Source organism: Onychostruthus taczanowskii, unplaced genomic scaffold, assembly GCF_017590055.1.
Source record: "Onychostruthus taczanowskii isolate IOZ18803 unplaced genomic scaffold, ASM1759005v1 scaffold54, whole genome shotgun sequence".
NCBI lineage: Eukaryota > Metazoa > Chordata > Aves > Passeriformes > Passeridae > Onychostruthus > Onychostruthus taczanowskii.
In genome coordinates this window covers 4,304,982-4,329,245 of record NW_024503013.1, presented here as the reverse complement: position 1 = coordinate 4,329,245, position 24,264 = coordinate 4,304,982, and the positions used below count along the sequence as shown (strand labels likewise).

General features: G+C 36.8%; 2 protein-coding genes across 3 annotated transcripts in view; one reads left to right on the top strand and one right to left on the bottom strand.

Annotated features, from left to right (window-relative positions):
- Nucleotides 1–7,859, bottom strand: part of CEP126 (centrosomal protein 126) — a 34,752-nt gene extending 26,893 nt beyond the window's left edge. The window contains exons 1-2 of the mRNA XM_041417057.1: nucleotides 7,721–7,859; nucleotides 6,763–6,888 (exon numbers count right to left, since the gene is read on the bottom strand). Of these exons, the coding sequence (XP_041272991.1) occupies nucleotides 6,763–6,888; nucleotides 7,721–7,815 (221 nt within the window). The 5' untranslated portion in view covers nucleotides 7,816–7,859. The remainder of the gene's footprint in view (nucleotides 1–6,762; nucleotides 6,889–7,720) is intronic.
- A 3,328-nt stretch (nucleotides 7,860–11,187) lies between these two features.
- On the top strand, nucleotides 11,188–23,348 carry ANGPTL5 (angiopoietin like 5). Of its 2 annotated transcripts, XM_041417066.1 has the most exons (9): nucleotides 11,188–11,420; nucleotides 13,133–13,280; nucleotides 14,263–14,366; nucleotides 14,738–14,831; nucleotides 15,622–15,722; nucleotides 19,592–19,657; nucleotides 19,825–19,945; nucleotides 20,963–21,148; nucleotides 22,227–23,348. In XM_041417066.1, exons 1-9 carry the CDS (start codon nucleotides 11,319–11,321, stop codon nucleotides 22,544–22,546), a joined length of 1,242 nt encoding a protein of 413 aa, XP_041273000.1. In that variant the 5' UTR covers nucleotides 11,188–11,318; the 3' UTR covers nucleotides 22,547–23,348. The 2 variants fall into 2 exon arrangements, with proteins under 2 accessions (XP_041273000.1, XP_041273001.1); XM_041417067.1 differs by lacking the exon at nucleotides 19,592–19,657.
- The last annotated feature ends 916 nt before the right edge of the window (nucleotides 23,349–24,264 follow it).

Here is a 24,264-nt window from a genome sequence, read left to right as displayed (position 1 = left end):
GACAGAGTATTTTTTTTTCAGATGATTTTGAATATGGCTTAACTAAACTCTTCCACATTCCTAATAATGAGTATTAAAAAAGGACTGTTGTTCCATATACATGGGAATGAGAAAGTCCAAATGCTGATGCAAGAAGACTTTTTCAGCACAGCTCATCATGATCAATATTTAGTTTGGATTAAGACAAGAAGGAGAAAAAAGTATCTTACTTCAATGTAGGAAAATACATTAAAGTTACTTGGTGAAGCCTTATTAACTTCTTGACCTTGCAGAATGTAAATTTTAACACCCAGGTTCATTACATAAATAATTTTTAAAATGCAAATTTACATCTTACAGAAAAACAGTTAAAGCAAATGTTTGTTCATGCACTCTCCTTAAGTCACCAGCTTAGGTTCATATCACAGATGTAACATTGGCAAAAGAATATGGCTTTAAGATGGATAGCTAGCAGAAGAATTTCCTGACTGGTGTTTTTTTAACCCAATTTTTTTGTCTACTATAAACAACCTAGTGGTGCAGCAATGTTTGAAATAGCTGCCAAAAATTTATGGAGAATTTGGAATACAAAACTTAAAATACTTAGCTGTCTCACATATACAGACATTATGTGGAAGGCATTTTTATGTTAAAACCAGTATGACTACATGGTAGAACTATTTCCTGGTTAATTTTATTAAATTCTCTTCACAGTGAAGTGATAGATGGTACATTCCCAGGTGGACTAAATGCTTACTACTGCATTGGATGAAAATGCTAATTAAAAAGGAATATATACAGTGTGTATGGAGTGCTATGAAATTAACATTTTGATACTGAGTTGATATTATTCTTCCATTGCCACATCATGTTGCAAACCAGTGCACAGTAATTTTAAAATTGAGGTAGGGAGATATTTGTACGGTCAATGACTACAGTAGGATGCAGAAAAGGCTAGAATACAGTGTCACACTCAAAATTCCCTTCGTGGGCAAACATGAAGCAATCTAATACCATTAAAAAGATCTGTGGACATTGCCAAAAAATCAACTTTTTTAAAATCTAAGACACTTCCCAAGACCAGGAACACATATTAAATATATCCCTTCATCTGCTTTGATTATCGTATGCTGAATACAAAAAGAGCCTGAAATTGCTGCGAGAGCTTCAGAAGGACCAACCCCTACAATACTGTATGGGCTCACAGAGGGCTGTCCTGCAATATGCCCCAAAGATTCACAGGTTGGCTGCCTGCACTAGGTACCAGTTGTCACATTCCAAGTCTTGTGCATAGGCAAAACCCAAGCATACCTTTTTTCTTAGCATAATTCAATTCTTAAGAGTCCAATTCTCATTAATCAAGAATTGTTACTGAAAAATAACAGTACTGTTAGAATCCTTCTATACAGAAAAAGGCTCAATAATAATGGTATACCAGTTTGAACTGTTATTCACACATTGAGCTTCTATCCCCTTTCCTGATGCTCATTCTTGCATTGCTCTTTTGCATCCCAAGGCTTGTAGTTCCATTCTGGTTGTGCTGGAGTGTTAAGGTGAACTGGCAGCTTCTGGAGTCCCTTCAGCAGGACCAACACGATCTTCATGCAAATGCTTTCTTCTCCCTCATCTTAGGATCCACTTGGAGTAATTTTTGTATTTGCTAATACACTTTCACACCTCTGCTCTATCATCATCAATCTGTAGCACCACAGCGCCTCCAAATACATGGTGCCTTCTATGTACATTACATACTATTCTCTTTGTTACCTCCAAAGCCAGATCTGTCAGATCTAGTTCTGCACTTCTTTAGCTGACTATTGGTGAGTATAGCCATGGGGTCTCCAGGGCCAAGCCTGTGTGACATCTCTTACCATTCCCTGCCTGTACTCCCCCATGCCAACATCCTGCACCTTCAGTTTTCAAAGCCTCTGCTACCATACCAGGCCTGAATTTCTCTATACTGCTTTTTGGTTTTAGAGTCATAAATATCTCATTCTCTTCATAGAATAACTGTTTCTTACTGCTATCTGTATAAAACTATGGTCATACAATAAAAACATAAAAAAGGCAAAATTAGCCACAGACACCTGGTCTTTTAGAGACATTGCTGTTACAGCTAAACCAAGCAAAACAAAGCTGCTGTCAGGTCAAGAAAAGTTCAGAGAGTAAGTTTGGCAAGCATCTGTTCCAAGGCCTTGCAAATGCAGCACAATCCTGTGGCCCATTATCAGAAATGGCAATACTGCATTTCAAGTCCACATCACAGTGGTTACATGATCACCTACTTTTCACAGTTTCATTCTGATGCAGAAAGAAATACAAAATTCTTAACACTCTGCCCTCTCTGTTTACCAAGTGCTGACATTGTTCTTGCACTTCTGGACACAGATTGCTTTTCATTCTCTATCAACAAAACTGCTGAATGATTTAAAGAGCTTTTATTAAATAATCAATGTTAATCAGCCAGTAGGTGGAGCACAAAGCTTGTGCACATGTTGAAAACAAAGTATTACGGAAAGAACAATACATTGGGAATAGATTGGAAACGGATATGGATTTCCTTCCCCAGTTTCAATAGACGGATTAGCTTTTGCAAGGTAATCCAAAACGCTGAACCAAGATAACCGACTGTAAGGTTTATTTTAAAACCCACAAAAACAATTGTATTTCCAGAATGAACCAGCTACCTGAAGACAGTAACATCACAGTAAAATGGGAAACACATTTTGCACTAGCAGTAACAGCACGAAGTCTACAGTCCCCAGCAAAACTGACAGCTGGTATTTAGAAAGCAGTGTGTTATAGAAACATAAAATATGATATCCTATTCATTTGCATTAAGTATGCGCTTAGTCAGTAGCTCTTATTTCCAGAATACTGTTATTTAAACAAAATATCTGCCAGTTACTGCCCTAGAGAATACTTGATTCTTAATCTGATCTTGAAATTGCAACTTCATGTATCAGTGAGACAATAAAGAAATTGCTTTCTTGATGCTCAGGCAACTTGTAAAAACTGTAGGCTACGGTTTTTTTCTGTGTTGAAGTACTGTTGTTAACACAAAACTAAGGAGCTTGGTCAGTACAAGAGATGCAAAGAAACAGATGACATCAGGGGGATTGTAAAAGATCTGAGATTTAAGTTACTGAGACTTTTATTTCCAGAGCTATCCTTGCTCTTTCTGAGCAAGTGATGCTTTTTGTCTTTTACTACTAAAACAACTAACTGTGTACAGCTTGTAGAAGATGAGTATTTTTAGTGCTGAAGGTGCTGCATTTTAGAAGTATTTTAGAAGTATTGACAACAAATCAACAGTAGACTCTCAGGGAAAATTTTATTACAAGTACATATAGAAAAGGTTGAAAACAGAAGACTTCAGTCTGCAAGAACCTTGTATATGCAGGTCTCATTAGCTTAAAAAGTCCTTTGGTACAACCTTGTTTAAAGGAGGCTTGCTGGTGGCCTCTGAAAAAAAAAAACCACAACGAAAAACCCACAGAACAGTTTTCCTCCACAAAGCAACATGAAGAGAATGAACCTAAATAACACAAGATCAAAGACAGAGCAGAAACTCTTTTGTATCTTCATTAGTTCTTCATCCTAAAGGGAATTCACTGCTTTTACCTTTTTTTAGTAGAAAATATATAAACTTAAGATTGACACAAAATTTGGTTAGGCTTGATCAACCTCATAAAATTCTGCAAAGAAAAGACAGTCCTGTAGATGAGAAGAGAGTGGTAGATACTGCCTATTTGGACTTTACTAAGGCAGCTGTCACCCCTATAATCATCATAAACGAGATGCTGCTGTACAGGCTGAATGAGCAGAGACTGAGGCAGAATGTAAATGTTCTGAATGGTCAGGCCCAGAGGGGCTGATTAGTGACACAAAGTCCTCATGGAGGCCAGTACATAGTGGTGAACCCTAGCAGTCAGTACTGGGCCAAATCCTCGTTAACATCTTCATTAAACATAGAAACATAGAATCATTTGAGTTAGAAAAGACCTCTAGGATCATCAACTCCAACAACAAGCCCAGCACGGCCAAGTCCACCACCAAACCACATCTTGAAGTCTACCACATGCAATCACTCCAATGGGCAGCCTTTTCCAATGCTTGACAACCATCTTCATGAAGAAAATTTTCCTAGTATCCAATCTAAACCTCCCCTGGTGCAAACTGAGGCCATTTCCTGTCATGCTGTAGCACTTGTAGCTTGAGAGAAAGGACCAACCTTGCTGCCAAGAAAGTCAGTGGCATCCTGAACTGCACTAGGCAAAACCTATCCAGCATGTAGATGAAAGTGATCCTTCCCCTCTGCTCAGCATTAGGCAGGCCACAGCTAAAGGACTGTGCCCAGCTCTGGGCTCCTCAGTACAAGACAGACATGGACAGACTGGAGACAGTTCATTGAAGGGCCACAAAGATGATGAAGGAACTGGAGAATCTCTCTAGGAAGGCTGAAAGGTCTGGGACTGTTCAGCCTGGAGAAGAGAAGGCTCAAAGGAATCTTCTTAATGTCTGTAAATACCTGGAAGGAAGGTGCAAAGAGGAGAGAGCCAGGATGTCTTCAGTGATGCTTACTGACAGGACCAAACTGAAACATGGAAGTTTCCTTTGGAATATCAGGAAACTTTTTTTTTTTTTTTTTTAAGGATGACAGCACTGACACAGATTTCCCTGAGAGGTTATGGAGTCTCCATTCTTGGAGAAGCCCAAAAGCAATTCCTGGGCAACCAGCTCTAAGCAATTCCTGGGCAACCAGCTCTAGGTGGCTGTTCCTGAGTGGAGGTGTTCAGCCAGATCAAGAGGTCCCTTCCAGCCTCAACCATTCTATGTGAAGGTCAGAGGTAGAAAATGGACTGTCACACTCCACAGTGCACTCATTCCTACCCTCCCTCTAAAAAATGCAAAATATACAAATTTTCTTCTGAAATCATACACTAGCAGTGCCAAGAGTAACTCCTGATACATGCTTGTAAGCCTTGGCAGGGAGAATTTTGGGTGCCGGTGGATGAGAATGTGAAGCTTAAGAACATCATGCTACCCTTGAGAAACCATCATCATATCTAACACCTTAACATGTGTAAGAAAGCTAATGGAACTTGGCTCATATAGACTTGAGACATGACCTGAGGGTTGATCAATCAATTCCTACCTGCATAACTGCCATGAAAAAATATTTAGATTCAAGGAACTTTGTTTTCAAATTACTTTCCTGCACATATGCAGTGACTCTTAATTTTTACTTATATATGTCACAGCTTATAACATCGTATGCACTTACTACCTTTCTAACATTAAACAACTCGCTCCTTTCCAGTTATTAAGAGAAAACTTGTTACCACAGACTTCTATTTGAACTGCTTATTGTGCTAATAATTATGCCATTCTCAATTATCGCAAACTGAAACGTCTTCATTTTATGAATACCACACCTAAATTTTTAAGTGGCTCATCTGAGTAACTTGGATTTATACTGTGTTTCTTAAGGCTACAATGAAATACATATGGAAATGTATTTATGTATCCATGAATATTACTTTAACTACACCAGTCTGCCAAAAATATGCAGGCTGTCTGGTACTTGCTTTTACATTAGAGTATAATATTTCAAGACCAGTAATACAATAAACAGTGTTCATCTGAGATGTGTAGCATTACAGTGGTTCTGTTCAGAAAAAGAAATCAGGTATTTAATTTTTCAACTGAGCCTCGGTTTATTATCTGTAAAGGTTGTGGGCCATAATCTGTCTTTAATTATTCACAGGTGATTATATCTCCTCTCCAATTTTTCTTTTTATAAGAAAACATAAATTGATAGCACATACTGTCAGGCTAAAATGGCAATATAAACAATATATATCACCTCTCTTATGAGTTATGAACATATGCAATAAGTAAACGTTGTACAAGAGAAGTCATCAGATAAGGGAACTGTGGGGCATGAGCATTAATGAGTTAACAAGAGGTGGAGGAAGCTGGTCTGAGGCTGGGGGCTCGCAAGGAGGAACTCATCTGCCTCTCCAGTACACACAGCTGAGCCCCCTGTATGTGTGAGCACCACCTCAGTGTGAAGGAAAATACCTCTATGCCCATTAAACTACTCACAGCACTTCAATGAGACATTTCAGTGCATAATTTACTTAATCCATTTGACACAGAACATTTCATGGCTTTGCACTCTCATGTATGCAGAAGACAGACTATGCAAAGCTCTGTTTAAAATGTCAGTACAAAATAAGTTTATTATAAGTATAATCCTGTACAAGAAAAATGTTGCTTTGTGTTTATTAGGAAGTGGGAGCACAAAGCCCCGGCATGAAGGGGAGGCTGTGCAGCTGTTATGCCATGCAGGCAGAAAAACACACACTTCAGAAGGCAACAGCTGCCTTCTGCTGGCCCACGCTGTGCAGCTGAGTGCATTTTCCATCCTCCATCGAAGCTAATAAAACCCAGAACACTAGAAATGCACATCAGAGCCACATGATGAAAGTGCTACTTACCTTCAGTGTATATGAGATGTGATTACAGTGAGTTTCCAAAAATTAGCGAGTAAATCAGAATATTGCTCTTTTTATTTTATTTGTCCTATAGCAAGAAACTGAATTGGTGAAACTTTTCAGCTTAGATTCCTCTAGGCCAAAGCAGTGAGCTATTTATCAAAGTGAACATGAAAATAGTGGAGATATATTGATCTGTCTCAAGGTTTTGACACTTTTTGGTTTGGTTTTCTCTCTTTTTTTTTTACAACCCTCCATTAAAGGAACCCTAGTTACTTGCCTTCTTCTTCTGTTTGTCTCCATCAAATATTTCATTGCCTTGCTCCGATGCATTTTTTGATCCTTTTTCAATGCCCGACGTTCTTCTTGTAAATCCTGTTCAAAATGAAATATTAAATCTCTACCCCTAAGACTGTGTTAAGGACAACAGAAACTGGATGGAACAGCTCATTAAAAGATATAATAGCCTCTGTAATTGATCTCATATAGAGTAGGTCCCATAACTGTCTGTTACAGTCATAACTAACTTTTTGCTCATCTTGAAAACAATGTAATTGCATTTTACTTTTAAAAAGGATTTTAGGAGAAGCTTTGCACTCATCTTTCATGATACCACCAGCCGAAAAATCCCACCTGTATTATGTTCATTTGAAGGACATTTTGTGTAGTTATCTAAACACGTAACATAAGGATGCAGATATGAGAGGGAAAATGTTAAATAGCAAACAACCCCTCACACACACACACACTCCCACACCCTAAAGGATTAGTTGTTTACACGGAGATTGATTAACATCACTAAATAAAAGCTCTCCACAGACCCTGTATCATGCCAGTAATTATTTAAGTAGCACTGTGCAGGCGGATCTTAAGACTTTGTGTCAGTAGTTCGTACTACTAAAATTCAGAAAACAAGAACCCACAAGTTAGGATGGAAAACACTAATCCTAGTGGCATAATCTCCTAGAAAAGGGAAAACAAGAAAACTCCGAAGTTGTTTGAGAAGTCAACTTTCCCACGGCAGTTTAAAACCCGCAATGTACAAGTTTTAATTTGAAGACACCCCTGAGGCGGTCCCTGGCCGCGGGGCAAGGCAGGGCTGGGACATCGCCGCCCCGGCCCCGCCGCCGCCCCACACGGGCCCCACGCAGCCCCGCGGCCCCGGCCCCCCTTCGCAGGGCTCGGCCGGCCCGAGAAACGCCCGCCCCGGCGGTCGGGGACCGGCTCGGGAAGGATACACAGGGACGCTCCGCCGCCCTCCCGCGAGGTCTTGCGGGGCCCCGGAGAGGAGCTGCCGCCGCGCCGCCCCGCCGGGCTTCCCGCCGAGCTCCATGCAGCGCCCGGGTCAGCGCCGGGCCCGCACCGCCGCCAGCGCCGGGCCGCTCTGCGCGTCCGGCCCGGCCTCGTAGCAACCGGCGACGCCGCTTCCTTCGCAACGGGGCGGGGCCGCGGAGAGAGTTTGGCTGCCGCAGCAGTCGCTGCCTTCGAGGCTGGCGCGGGGGACAGGGCGGGCCGAGACCCGCCTCGCCCGGCAGGTCTTGTCGGTGCCCGTGGCAGGGTGGGAGCCACGAGCGGGGATCGCTCCGCACTCTCCCCGCGGGCCGGCCCGGCCCGTCCGGGAGAGAGGTGCCGGACACCCGGCCAAGGACGGTGCTTGGCTCTCGCTGGGCTTTCCATCCTCTTCAGCGCTGTAAACCGCGGGATGACCTTTAAAAGCCCCCAACATACGCGGGGTGCGGGCGAACGCGTTCTGGTGGGTGTTTGCAGAGCTCTGCGGGTGCCTCTTAGGCCTGATGGAGACTTGGAGTTAACTCCATAAACTTTTTATTTTTTATTTTTTAAACACAGGATGCAGAAATAAGAAAAACAACCACCAAAAGATGTTTTGTGCATCAGTTGATGCACAAAATGATGACTCTTACAGAAAAATATTAAAAAGTCCATAAATATAGTTACACAAAGTTAAAAAAAAAACCACCAAAAAACAAAAAACCCACACCAGTTTGTTCTTAAGACTGCAAAACTTTTTTTTTTTTCTTTTTTTTTTTTTTTCCCAAGCAAAGAAGGGTGTGTAGTCTTGGGATATTGCCCTGCCTTGGATGAGCTGTAAGCAGCAGGCTAAATGCCTTGGTGATTTCCTGGCGAGACATTTCTTGGCTGATGTATTTGAGCTTAAACCAATTCTTCCTTTTTTTTTTTTTTTTTTTTTTTTTCTTTCTTTTTTGGTTTTTTTTTCACTGTGCAGCTGTTCTATGTCTTTGACTAGGAAGGTGAAAAATAGTACTCTGCATTTGTGAAATACTTTTCTGCACAGACCCCTCTCCCGTATTTGTAGCACAGTTTGGGAAGTGGGTGTTGCTGTTACCATTTTGCAGTCAAGACCAGTGGTGGTCAGGTTGCCAAATGTGTTTAATATTTATAGTATCCCAGTTACTGCCATTGAGAAGATGACCCTAAAATGGAAGTCTTTCACCTCTAGTTCAGGAAATCAACCCCAAATTCACCATTTCTTGCCCCACCTGCTCTGTTATATTGCAGAAAGGGGAAAAGTGGTTGTGAATTTACCGCTGTGTGCTTTTCAACCCACACAGACATTTAAAATCCCAGTTTGCCTGATAAAATGCACTGTTTCTCTTAGGATGCAGTAGAAGGCTTTATCAGGTTGGAAAACAGAGTCACCCAAGCAGAACTGAGGCAGAGCTGGGAAACTGCAGAATTTGGGCCCATGTCATATCTAGCAAGATTGAAGGCCGTGGTCAACTCATGCCACTGACAGATTTTGAGCTTCCTTAGATTTCCTGAAAATTTTCATGTAATGCAGTGCCACTTGCAGATTCACCTTAAGATACCTTCTGCGATTCAGAACTTATTCAGTGTTTATATATATTTCTGTCTTTCCCTTGTTTATTTTTTATTAAGTTTTCATAGTCCTCCTTTATGGTTATTGGATAATTTCTCCTCATGAGTAACGTCACATCTTTCAGCCTGTGGGACAAGAAGGTGACAGACTGAGGGCCATGTAATTCAGTAGTGTATGATTATTCTGGGGCAGCAAGAAACCTGATCTTAAGTAGTTACAGAATGGAAGGTTTGAAAGGAGTTTCATAAATTTTACTTTGGGCTGGACACTGATATTCCAGTGAAGGATAAAGATCAGCTCTTAAAACTTTGTAGGATGGATTCTGAATTTATTGCAAGTCTTATTTGAAGGCTGGTATAGCTGTGCTGCTGCAGAAACATATTTTTCTTTCCTTCTTGTTCCAGTGGAGGATTAATCTGCTGATGCCCTATAGTTTTTCTCTAAGCTGTGTAGGCAACTGCATGGGAGAAGTTAATGTTCTGACTGTTGTCAGAACCATTCCTGCCTGAAATTTGTCATTCTGCCTATTGATGTACATAGAAAGAGGAAGAAAAACTGCCCTTAACGTGATATATAGAGAGCCATGGAAATCTTTTCACCTTTGTCCTGAGACTGAATTAATGATTACAACCTGCATCTTCTTGAGAGAGCATCAACTGATGCACCAATTAAACCCTAGTAAGTCTCATATTGGAAAACTATTATGTACCATGGGGTACTTTAGAAAAAATTTAAAATTTGATTCTGAGAGATGCAGAGGAGCCAAAGTTCAGAATTTCACAGGCAGTTGAATATAGTCTTCACAGTTACAGGTTCTTAGTCCAGTTTAGCTATTAATTTTAAAGAAAACATTGGATTAAAAAGCGTATTAATCCCCACTCCCAAGAAATGTTGGTTGCTCCCAACAAATCTTAGTAGCAAAAGCTATTTCCAGTGTATTCCAGCTTTAGATAGATGTGGAGATTAACCACATTATCAAGCCAAATTTGGAACATTGTCTTGTACCAGTGTAAGGAGCAGTTGAACAGTGTATTCTGATGATCCTTTAGACAGTGTATTTCCCAGTGGTACATTGGAAGCTGAGGTTTCATTTATTCTGCCAGATCACAAGCAATTTAAATTCTCTAATGTGCCTAAATTCTCTAAATATGTTGGACATTTCTGAACTTGTTTTGGCTTAGATTGTCAGATCCAGTTTTAAGATACAAAAGTAGTGGAATTGAGTGAAATCTTATGTGCCTCATAGTTTTAATTAAGCTTCTGTGGACTACATTTAATTTTCTTCTTTTTCATGCCATTCTCTTGTACTTTGACTTTTTTCAGGGATAAAAATCATAGTACTGAATGATAGTCTCAGTACCTGTGTTGCAATGGGTGGGCTACCAGTGAGACCAAAATACTGCTATTATTCTCCTGGTAAAAGATTTTCAATTTAATTGAAGTACTAATTTAAAATAATGTCTATTCAGTTTTCTATTTTGAAATTACTTTGATGACAGATTCCAAAATTGCCTCCACAGCCTGTTCTAGTGCACTACCACCACAGCAATACAGACTCCTTAATTTTAATGTTAAAAAACCTTGGTAAAAATTTGAAAACATCAAGTAATACTAGTTTTTTTCTGTCAAGTAGCTCAGAACACTCATGCCAAATATACACAAATGCTCAAAAATAGCATATAAGAAAATCTGCCAGAGTTTATCACAATGAAAATATATATTTTTGATGTGTCATGTAGAGGGGATAAGCAGTAATTTTCCTTCAGGAAAATATATTACTATGCAAGTAGTAATATATAAAATCTACTGTGCAGTTGAAATGTGGTTTATTAAATCCAGGCAGTAAAGGAGTGATGTGTTGGCTGCCCTTTGTGCTGTAGACATTCCCAAATAGTTAGATCAGGCCTTCATAGTGTACAATTCTTTCCACAGAAATTTGAAACCCATCAAAACATTTGCATTTCTTCAAGTAAAAGATGAACCACTACTTTAGGGTAACTTCATTTATTTGTCTTAATATTTTTTTGTTCGGTTTAGGAGAGACTGGCATAAATAATGATGAACCTTGTTCACTTAAGGTAAGATTTTCTATTACTTTGTTCAGATAAGATAATGAATGTAACTGAATGATTTCTCAGAAAAGTGACAGATGTTTTAAAAATATGGATTGCCTTATTCAAGACAGATATGAAAATACAGAAGAATCAAGTATTTTCAGGTAGAGAAGAGAAACTAAATTGAAATTGCAGGAATTCAGTATATTAGAACATTTTGGAGTTAATGTCCTGTATCACAGCTCAGTTGTTATGTCATATTTTTAATCTCATCTGCATCACTTTGAATGCAGAGTAACTGTTGGTTTTGGCAAAGTCAGTTTTTTGCTTGAATTGCTGAGATCAGACTTAATTGCTTGTTTCATGTTGGCTTTTGTTAAAGATAAATATTGATTAAAAATATTTGCTTAACAGTGTTTAATTGAACATCTGGTGAGTAGCTGTGATAGCCCTGGAACGAGCCATACTTTCAAGTGTTCTATTTATAAGTTTCTAGAGATCTGTTTATAACTCTTGCATAATTTTTCTTTCTTTATTTTGTGCTTATTTCAAAATTAAAGAAACACATTCTTTTACTTCTCTATCATTCTCCTGGAACAAAGTGCAATTATACTAGTAATTCAGAAACATTTTTCTGTAAAATTCCTTTGTTAACAAATTTTTGTAATTTTTTTTTTTTTTTACTTTTTAAGAGCAAAAATCGGGAAAAAACTCTGTTCAGTGCTTGCTTGTGTAGTACCAATTGCAGAAAGAGAAAACTGGAGCAGGAAAGAACAACTATGATGAAGATGTACTCAAGTCAAAAAAACTTTAGTTTTTCATTAAAATCTTCACATTTCTAAAGGATTCTATTTACATTTGAAGACACAATATAGGAACATACTACAAATGATTTGCTGAGATAATGAAATCATCAAACAAAGACTCATATGAAAATATGTTGCTTAGTCTTTTGACAATGACACATGTTTTGGGAATTACTTTTAGTAATTTCTTTAAGTGATGATTCAGAGGCATTCCCTTATTTTATGTCATATGGCACCATGGAAGGAAAGATATTAAATATGAAAATATAATTTTAAAATAACAGTAATATGTGGAACTACTTTTACTAATGCTATTATTGTTGCTGTTTCAGATAATTGTGTGTCCATGAATACTCTCCCTTTATTCTTTCCTCGTAAGAACATTTAAATATTTTTTTACTGCTGAATTGGTCTGAAAATCTTCTCATGATTGCTTGTGTGCCTAAGTTAAAAACTTCTGCAAATATTTCCTTGATCAGTGTCTAAATAATGAATTTAGGGATTTTCAAGAGTAAAAGTACTTTGCTAATATGTGGGAATTCCAAAAGCCTACTCCTTTCCAGTGAAAATAAGTTCATTTGAGTTGTCTGTTGGGTGTGGTAATTCCTAAAATGCAGGATTTGCAAGTCCTTACCTCCCACTTACAGTGCTTACAAGTAGAATACCTTACCAGAAATGGTGGTGGTATTTTTTTAATTTATAGAGGTTATTCTTTACCTCTGACACTACTTTTTTCTTGTGAGGCATGGCTAAGCAGAGAACATCTAATCTGTTTTGGTCTCAGCTCTGTCAATTACTGCTTGACAAAGCTTTTAAAAAAAGGTTTTGAAGGAAGTCCTGTGAATCAATTTGCTTCATTTTGACAGACTGAGCTATTTTATGTGTGCTTTATGTTCAGTTTATTTCCCCCTCCATTGTTTGGTACAACAGGACACAAGGAATGTTGGAGCTGTGGAGGAACCACTCCAGGCAGAAGAGAAAAATAAATCTGCAGATATTTCAAAACAAAAAGAACAATGCCTTGTACCATGTGATGCTCAAGCTAAAATTTTACGAGGGGACAAACATTACATGTGCAGTATGTATTCATAAAGAATACTTTTAGTGATGAGCTGTGCAGTGCCATGCTATGCAATCCTCTCCTTTGCTATGCTATGCTGTGCAAATTCATTTTTAAATCTTCTTGAGCACACTTGAAAGCCTTGTGACCCTGCTGCCCAAACTGTGTGTTGTTCAGGAAATCTGGGGTACCCTGTTTTAGGGATGCAGCTAGTGTGACAAAATATAATCATTGGTGAAGACAGGCAAAGCCAAGCAGCCACACAACCCACCTAGATCTCTTATGCTCTGAATGTCAGTATCTTGCTCAATTAGAGGGGAAGAGGAGGATGTCTGTCGCTCATTTAAACATCATAACTGTGTGTGGGGGTGAAATTGGGAGGTAATTAATTAATTAGTTACATGGGAGTAAATGTGTACTTCACCTTACTACAATGGAGGTTTACACAGGATATTCTCTATGCACTAGCTTGACAAACTACACAGCAAACAAAAAATCAGCCTCTGAAAATAATTGTGCAAATTCTTGGTTTTCACATATGATTTCAAAATATATATTATTAATAATATGCCATTATGATAATGATGATGATCATGATTTTTAGCATCAGGGTAAAAACCAGGAGTAGTACAATGAATGAGCAAATGTAAGGTGACAAGAAACCTTATATAATCTGTCTTTTATCATATACATTTATATTTCTGTGATATCCATTAAATGGCTGTCCAATTTACCCAAGGATAAGGTTACTTTATTCTTCAAAGCATGAGAAGAACCATCACTTCTTAAGATGTTTGTACTGCAGTCAGAAAGTCTGAAATTTTTAGCACCTTTGGCTTTAATCTGTGGTCTCTATATTACTTTCATTTCACTTTTAGGTGCTGTAAGGTAAAACACCTTCAGTATTCACTTAGATGTCATAAATAAGTATGTTGTCATTTAGTCAAGAATATTTCTAGAGTTATGAAAACAAAGTGGATGAACATATTTCTTTCTGAAGGAAATTTGCAGAACTCTCTTGCTGAATATGCCAGAAGTACAAAAAAAATGGTAAGAGACATGATGGATGATCAACAGTCTTCACTGGATTACCTTTCTAATCAGGTACTTTTTTTATTTATTATAAAGATTTGTATTTGTTATTTCTCACAGCAGGTGTTGTCTTTCTGAGGAAAAATAGGGCTCATTAAACCATTAAATTGTCATTAAACAAGTAGGATTAGAGTGTCTTATCACCAGTCCTTGTACCTCTGGTAGGGTGTGAGTTCCATTTCTATGAAGAATGGCAAGCACCCCATTTCACAACTTCGCGTCATACATTTCAGCAGAGAAAGTGGAGGACCATTCCTTCACATTGGTACAAATTACTACATATCACAAAAATTAACTTCAGATTATGCTTACTAGGAGTCAGAAAAAAATCTTTAGAATTTCTCATTGCAACCTAATTAAAGATCTACTATTTGAATCTGCAGGTAAATGAACTTATGAACAAACTTGTTCTTTTGAACACAGTAATTTTGAGAAAACATCTGGATCCACTTCCTTATAAAGCAGTTCAATCTCATGGTAAGTATTTTTCAGATGTAGTCTTGACACCTTCCCTTTTTATCTTTGTATCTTGAAAAGGAGCTAATTAAAGCAAAGGTAAGCAATTGTACATTGATATTTATCCTGTGTTAGTAACATATAAACTCTGGAAACTTAATTAACTGTTTAAAAGTGTTATCATAAATAATGCTTTAAATGATTTGCAACTGACAACTCTGGGCATCCTATTTAGCATGCTGATTTTCATGTAAAATACCAAGTATGATTATTAGCTGGTAAGTGATCTGAGGCTGCTGAATGGTACATTCATTTGCAATGAAATAAGGTGTGCTCCGCATCTGCAGATTCCTTCTTCAAATAGAATGTTTTTTATGTATACATTAAGATGGAAAGGCTTTTACAAGTATAAATATCTGTAGGAAAAAGACTTCATTTCTCAGATAATATGTCTTTTTCACAGTATAGGTGTTATAAATAAAATGCAAAAAATAATGTAAAAAATGTAAAAATAATGTAAATGGGCCCAGATACATAATCTTTGATTTCATATAGCTATGTATCATATCTATTAAGACTAGAATGAACTTTGTCAATAAAGTGTCATTTGTACTTAGAAGGTCAGTGGTGTTCAGAGAATTTTAATTGACATGATAAATTCATGAAAAAGCATGATTTTAACATTTGCATGAGAAGCAAATTATAATTTAAATAATTCATGCCACCAAGAAAAGTAATATTCCTGTATTAATCTGTATTTTTTTAAAACATATTTTGCTCATGAACTTCCTTGAGTACCTTTTTTCTCTAGGTTTGGACTGCACTCATATTAAAGATACTGTTGGTTCAGTTTCAAAAACTCCAAGTGGTCTGTACATTATCCATCCAGAAGGATCAAATTATCCTTTTGAGGTAATGCATTTATTATTATAGTCATAATTTTCTTGAGAATATGCATTTAGAATATTTTTAATAGACTTGGAGTGTTTTCCACTACAATTTCTCTATAGATGAATGAAAAATGTATAAATCATCTGCACATGTTTGCTTTTACTATAGTTTTGACAAGTTTCTTATTTTCCACAAAGAAATTTAATCTCTGTCATAACAGCCCATTGTCAGTTTTCATATGCAGTGAAAAACACCAAAGAGGAAAACCCAAGGTGTTTTCCAGCACCTCTTTTGGATATGGAGAAGAGCTGTTCTTTTCTGTTTTAGAGATTGAAAACTGAAAAGCAACTGACTGATCCATTTGGATTTTAAGATGGGACTTCTAGATTTCGAGTGATCCTGCTGTATAACATTGCCTTCCTTTGTGATGGGACTCTGCGGATGCAGAGTCATCCAAGTGTAGGTGCAGATGTTGGTTTGAGGAATAGAAACCTTGTCTGAGTATCATTATAATCCAGTCTTGAGGCACAGAGGCATCTAAAATTGTGCTTTTCCTATCCAGTTTGCAGGATTTATATTCCTAAAACAAGGATATATATGCCTAAAACAAACTGCAGCAATCATGCTTCCTATCACTGCCTGCACTTTATGTAATTGCTCAGATTAATAGTGCTCATCTAGAAGAAGGGAATTTTGGATTATGTCCCGGAGACTCAGAATATTAAGATCTTTGCAAACACAGGGGATATTTTGTTTTATGTGCTTATTTCCATTTCAGGTTGTTCTGCTAAGAGAAGGCCTTATGCATAGTGGAAAGGCAGATATGGCACTTTCAAACCTTCAACTTTGCTATACAGGTTGAGGTCATTATTTTTTGAAAAAAACCCAAGGAATTTAAGCCAACTAATAACTACCAAAGTTCAATATCTAACTTTATAGTGTTCCTATATATGTAACAAAGGAAGGATGAATCCCTTTATCTCTAGCCAAGTGGAGCCCTTCAAAATGCTACAAAAAAGAGCTTAAACTGTTTAAGAAAACATTTCAGAGTTATGCTGGCATCTCAAAACAAAAAATGAACTTGATTCTGCAACCTTTGATATAAAAACCTGTCATTCTCTCCATACAATGAAGTGAGCTGAGGAAAAAGATCTGTAACTCATCAGTAAGTGCCTTCCATGTAAAAGAAAGGCAAAGATATTGCAGTGTTCACAGAACAACCATATTTGTAGTATGAACAAAATGCTACAAAACAAAAATAGCAAACAAGGCATCTGTCTCAGAATTTCTTCTGGATTGAAGGTGATTCCAGAAATACAAAAGAAAAATCATAGCAATTTGATTAAAAGAACAAGGTAACAATAAATAATGAGAAGAATGTTTGCAGTCATGAGTGTCTCATTTCTTGTCTGGTAAATGTTGCACAGAACTTGAAAGACAGTGCCAAAAAGCTCTCAGAGAAAAAAATTCTAGAATATTTCTTCCTTAAAGAATGTTATTTTAAGGAAAACTATTTAATGTGAATTCTTTCATGTCTTGAAGCATAAAAGGAGTACAAGAGAGATGGTAGATAGACAAAAATGTGAAGACATTAGAATATAAACAAGAAATTATAAAGCATCTTTTAGAGGCTAATAACCAAGAGTTCTAAATGTTCTGCTGACCAGCAAAATAAGAAAAAAACACAGAGGCAGAAGATCATAGGAAGAAACTAGAAAACAGGAAACAAACCCAACATGAAACAATTTATTTCAAGACCTTTGCAGCAATAAGATGACTTTTTATGCAATGGAACCTAAATGAAAATATGTTTAGAATAATATGCATAAAGATATCAGTTAAATGAAAACTACTTAGAAAACATGATTCCATTCTTATTTTTCATGTTTGATACCTCATGTTTCCAAAAGTAAGTATAGATTTTGATGCTTAACTTGGGCTGATTGAACTCCAGATTCCAGGACCAATAAGAATACCTAGCTTTAATGGTAGTGGCAGGTTTCTGTCACCTCAGAGAGTTCTCTCAAATAGGCTGTTTCCTGAGCATTTATTCATGAGGTGATTAAAACCAATTTTACTTTTGGAAAAATGAACAATGACCAATTTCTGATACATTTTTCAATCAGTAAATTTAGATCAATGATATTTCTCGGTTGAATCAGACAAACTAAACAGTTGTTTAGAATATACCTCTTATACACAATGCAGGTGGAAAGGGAAGAAATATTCAGTAGAAGTGCCCTCCTTCTCATTGAATTTAGGTTGTACCTGGCACAATCATGTCCTTCTTACCTTTCATGATACGACATAGAGCAAACTGTAAAGCAGATTAACTATTATAAAGCTTTACAATTGCAACATTTCCATAAGGGATTAAGAAAACTACACAGTCATAACTGCATTTTTCTGTTTCTATCTAATATTTTTATTTAGCTGGTGTATGTATTGGTGCTGTATCTAACTGGCTGATGACCTTTCATGTAGAACCATATCTGCTCCTTCTGTGAATTATCAACACTCACACTGATTTATATTGGACTGAAGATTGATGTTGTGACCAAGTGGGCTCCTCATTGTACTTCTGACTCATAGTCGGAGGAGTAGCCAAGCATGCAATTATCTTCTCAAGACAGTGCATGAGGCAATGGGATTATTTTGAATGAGGTTTAGGTATTTTCATCTAAATACTCATTTTGGAATCGTCTGTATTTCTTTTTATTCCAGTTATATCCTCCTTGAGTGTCTGAAATAAGCATGTGATTCTCCAGGGAATAAAGGTCACACTTTTTTTTCATGCACAAGGACCTTAGAAAAATATCTGCCTACTACAGGCAATGGAGGTGCAACATGTAATGCTCAGTCTACCACAAGTTTTTTGAGGGTTAAACTGACTTACACCTAGTTTTCATTTTTATCAGCTGGCTAAGACTGCAAATCTCTATTTTCTGAAACATATTTCATTTTGTATATTTCCTGTAATGTCAAAAAATTTCTTACTTTAGTCCATCACTTGTGCATCAGCTTAGTGTTGTCACAGCCAACTTTATGTTCTGAACTTACTTTTGTTACTACAAGAAGTTTGTTGGCTCACTACCTACAAGCATTTTCCAGGTTAATTCTCCTGACATTAGTCACCTTTGGAGACAAAAATGAGCCCCTGTTTTCAAGCTAATTATGGATAGTATCCCTTGGAACTACATTGAATATCTTAGGCAGTGCAGTGTATAAATGTGCAATGTGATCTTTTAAATTAGATTCCCAGACTTTATGATCCCGGTTAGAACTGATCAAGATTTGGCACTGTGGATATACTTAGGAAAGTCAATTACAAATCTTAAGTTAGATGGGCTGAGGAGAAAACTTGCCACATAATGTGATATTCCCAAGCAGAGCAGATGGCAGCTGGACCACTGCCATTTGACATACTGCTGGGCACAAATTTTAGCAAAGACTCCTAAAGACTCATAAATTTGAGAGCTGATCTTATGTATTCAGTGGTACTGCTCAGTTGCAGGCAGTTATATGTTCACATTGGGACTTCCCTGGATCGGGGCCACTTCTTATGTAGAGGTTTTTGCTGCTGCAAATGATTGTTATATGCTGGGTTATTGCTATCACTGTTTTCCATTTCCTCACCCTTATTAAAGGCTCTAAATTTCCCAGGCACCACGAACACAGTGTTCTCTGGAAAAAGGCATGGTGGTGACAGAAAACATATAAGAAGTTTTGTCTATTTTGATTTGCTGAAATAAAAGTTTATTCGGTGTTGCTACCTGTATCAATGATATGTTGCCTGATTAATACATGACATTGCAAGTTGCTTCCCTTTCATGCTATAGATGTTACAGTGACATCTGCCAAAGCTTATTCATTGTATCTGTTATGAGCAGACTATTACACACAGCGTTTTCTACTGGTTGAAGAAATATCCAAATCAAACAGTTCAACAAGAACATGTAAGAAAGTACTGCACTTTTATATTTTTTTCTTAGAGCTTTTTTAAAATGTATTTGAAAAGTGTGTTACTTAGCAAAACTCTGAATAGTCCACCTTTATTTAATTAAAATGTATTTTTCATAAAAGCTGCTTCAAGAATGCTTAATCATGTCTATGTTTATTTTAGGTTTTGTGTGACATGGATTTTCGAGGAGGTGGATGGACTGTGGTTCAGAAAAGAACTGATGGACTCGTTCAGTTTCAGAGAACATGGTCTGAATATTTAGATGGATTTGGTGACCTTACTGGTATTAACTTTAAATACTCTAAAGTGCTTTAGATCCCATATTTCTCCCCCTTTTACGTGAGCTACATTCCACTAAATTGTGTGGTAGTTTTAGCTGTAGTAAGTTCTTGTTTTTAAAAGTCTTATTTTTACTTAAGGATTTTTTTCATCAAATCCGTTGTGTGATCTTCCCAATAATGACTATTACCCCACTAGAGTCTTTAGCTATTGCAGTCTTACAAGAGTGTTTAAAATAGTATATTTTCTGCTTGAAATAATAGATTGTATTTCCTCTATTTTCAGATTTAAAAAAAGGATGTCTTTTTTTTTTTTGTTTGAATCACTCATTTCCTTAAAGCAGAGAAAAATCAATAATATTTCACCATAGGGCATTCAAAGTTATAAACAATGGGCATATTTCAGTAGCTTATACCAACACAACTGTGATATTAATTTTTTATTACCACATTTAATCCTGCCTGTCTAAACCCATTTGCTTTTTCAGAAGTTTATCTGGGATTGCAATGGAAGCATGCAGCTTTTCTGTACAAAGAAGTGCAGCTCATATGAGGCTACAAGTGTGATTTATGGAGGCACCAAATGTTGAGAACAGGGCTTAAATTTTTAGGATAGGGTTTGCATTTTTTTTTGCATTTCATAGATTGCTAACATTTATAATTTCTCAGTATTGCCCTTAGGAGTGCCACCAAGTTCTGTTCATGCAAGTGGATCTTTAGCACATCCAGTTTTTGTGATCTTCTAAGAGATATTGCAGACGAATATTTGAAATCTATCATCTGGACAGTTTTCAAAAAAATATCACAGAATGAAAAAGGATGATGCACACATGGGTTTTCTTAGGGATTTCCTAAGGAAATAGGAAGATTACTCTGTTCCTTCATTAGTCTTTCAAAGGAATATAAGTGTGTCATGCAGCATTTATTACATTTGGTTCAGGAAGGAAAGTAAAAAAACAGGAACAATCACTTTTTCTTTTACAGTTTCCATTTCTAGACTATATATTGTATTTCTCTTCAAGGAGAATTTTGGCTTGGACTGAGGAAGATTTTTGATATTGTAAATCAAAAGGCCACTCATTTCAATCTTTACGTGGATTTGGAATCAGAAAATGACAAGCATGCCTATGCATCATATGATGGATTTTGGATAGAGGATGAAGCATGTTATTTTAAGATCCATTTGGGGCATTATTCAGGAAATGCTGGTAAGAACTTCCTTTTTTGAAGTATTTAAAGGTAGTTGTTCCCTTTCTTAATATGAAAAAATGCATCCACATGAATTATAATTAACTTCAAAAATTTTATTTCTAATGTGTTTTTCTCTGGTATATAATGAGCATTTATGCAGATAAATTTTTAATTATATGGTGATCTGTTATGCCTGTAATAAACAACAAAAAAATTGAATAGGATATATATAAAATAAATAAGGGATTTTGTGGGTGTTCGTGTTTATTTACCTAATGGTTCAATTATTTAGATGCCCATTATCTCATCCCAGCTGTTATTGGCAGTCTTCCTGATGGTGCTTTGGATAATTCAGTAGTGCCCAGATAGTCATGTACAAAGGATAGAGAAAGAAAATGAGTGGAACAAACCTGTCCTACAGTGTGTAATAGTTGCTGGGTGATACATAGACACAAATTAATTTCAGACTTCCCTTGATAGCATAAATACACTAAACATGCAAAGATTTGCATTAAGCATTGCATCATGTCTTACTGCTTTTTTCCATGTTATGCAAGAATGGTCCTTATTATCAATGAAATAGTTAATCTCTAAAGGTGTTAGTGCTTTACTCTGTATTTGTGAATACTATTTCTTCAGCAAGTTCTTCAGTAAGACAACAGAGACAGTAATAACTGACCTTTGCGTTTTAACAATTCCGTCATGTTCCATGACTCACTCTGGGGCTTTGAGCATGTTACTGGAAAATCTGAAGTCACAACCCTTTTTGTTTACTTTTATCTCTTCTTCCTCTGTCTTTGAGAAGCCAGCATAGCCAGCTTGCATCTTCATAGCCAGTGTGAATCGCTAAAAGCAAGGAAAATACTAAGACATTTCATTGAATTTTAACTTCTTCTATATTTCTCAGTATTTTATTCTTTTTTTTTCCTGCATCTTTAGCACTTTTACAGCTCATCAGCTGGTGCTCTTGAACTACTTTTGAAGAATTCTACTTTTCTAATAAATTCAGAGGAAAAGTTTGCACGGTGTGCATCAAGTAAGAAACATTTCTCTGTAAATAACTTTTTTATTGTTCTTTTTATCTGTTGTACTTAGGTGATGCATTTAGAGGATACAGAAGAGAAGATAACCAGAATTCCATGCCTTTCAGCACTTTTGATGTTGATAATGATGGATGCAGGCCTATGTGCAGTATTAAAGGACAGACAGTAAAGAGCTGCAGTAACTTCAGTGAGAACACCGGATGGTGGTTCAACAAGTGTGGTCTTGCAAATCTTAATGGTGTTCATCACTACAGAGGTAGATTCCTTGAAACTGGCATTCACTGGGATACATGGACAATGAACAAAAAGCCAGTCAAAATCAAATCAGTTTCAATGAAAATTCGGAGAACCAATTATCCATATTTCCATTAACATATGAAAATGGAAATATATCTCTTTGCAATTATGTGGAATGTGACTGCAATCACAAATACCTTTCATTTTCACTTGAACAGTTCAGTCTTAAAACTTTATTAGCTATTTCTATAATATAGTTACTAATTTTTATTATGAAGTGTCAGCATTTATAGTGTTCCAGCTTGAGAAAGATACTAAGAAAAACTGGGTTTTCAAAAAAGGACTAAGCTGAGTGTTTGTCAGCTTTTATTCAACTGCCTCTTAAAAAAATCTCAGAACCAGCAGAAAAATTATAAAAAGAAGTGAAATGCTGACTTTTGAATGTGCTCTTTCTATGCTCTCCACATATCTAAATTGGCCAGAAGTTTCAGCAAATTTTATTTAAAAAAAAATATGTACCTGCCATTTTCATTGTAATATTTTGGAAAAATACTTAATCTTAAATTTCCAGCACCAGCTTTTCTTTCTATATTCCTTATCAGGCAAGATAACAATTGTTTCAATGTATAAATAAGGTTTTGTATACCATAAGGGCCTGATTTTTATACAAGTAAGGTTGATAATGACATTCAAGAACTATGACCAATTTTGTATTTCATTTTCATAGCCAATGTATTTCATAATCCAGTTTTGACTCTACCATTGTCTATTTCACAATTGACTACAAATTAAAACTTTTTTTCAAAGAAAACTTATATCTTTTCATATAACCTGTGCAGTTTTAATTTTTGGATATATGGACCTGATCTTTTGTTTTTCATTTTTAGTGGCTTTCATTTTGTGAACGATCATGTGGCAATGAATAAAACCAACTTAAGTTGTGTAAACACATTTAAAACTAAGGATTGTGAATTCTTTGAATTTCTGTCAGTAAAAATAGAAAAATATCAATAAAAATGTGAATATTGTCAGTACAGTGTTTCTGGAATCTAGCATCAAATCTGTAGCAGCTAGGCATGGTATTTCTCATCTTTGTTTCAGTTTTAGCAGACCAGCTCTGTAATATCATGTAGAATGAAAATAGTTAAAAACTCCTCTTTGCTGTTTTTTATTTTAACCAAGCATAAATACAGTGAGCAAAAACCATCATCAATTCAGAACCACCACTGTGTAGGACTTCTTCCTACAGATTTATGTAGCCATAAGAAGAAACAAAGCTTTTCATAGGGTATGCTACAAGGTTAAGGGGGAGAAAAGATTCCTCTTTTGTTGTATATTTGACTAGTCTTTAACAGTTGGAGGTAAAAAGTTGCTAAAAGCAGAAGGTTTCCTCTCTGCTAGAGAGAAACTGAGGACAGTCCTTATGGGGACTTACAGGAGAAGCATGGTAGGAAGTAGCTTGAGGAAAAATACTTCAGGCCTTGTGGAGGCATTGTGTGACAGGGTATAGGCCCTGCTCTTGGGGGAGACTGAATTCTCTGAGCACAGTGGGGGCTTGGTTTTGTTAAACACTGCAGTATTTGAAATTAAAGGTGAAGAGATTGTCTGTACATCCTCTTCAGCCTGCCCTCACACCAGCCTTATCAGGAATGCAAGTGCTTTGAACAGTAGCCTGACCAAGCAGACTTACAAAAGTAGATGCTCAAATGAAAGAGCTTCTGCACAAAGATTAACAAGAACCGGAGCTCTAAAACGGTATTAATTCTGGCTGCAAGTCTGGATGTTGTCACTGTATTAGGGCTCTTATGTCAGAAAGAGTCCTGTGGCACAAGAATCCTACTGGAGAATGCCAG

Excerpts from the sequence above, each read along its gene's own strand:
- ANGPTL5 (XM_041417066.1), top strand. The coding sequence starts at position 11,319 with ATGAACCACTACTTTAGGGTAACTTCATTTATTTGTCTTAATATTTTT. Across the intron at positions 19,946-20,962 it reads TGGATTTGGTGACCTTACTG|GAGAATTTTGGCTTGGACTG; the intron begins GTATTAACTTTA and ends TTTCTCTTCAAG. Across the intron at positions 21,149-22,226 it reads GCATTATTCAGGAAATGCTG|GTGATGCATTTAGAGGATAC; the intron begins GTAAGAACTTCC and ends TGTTGTACTTAG.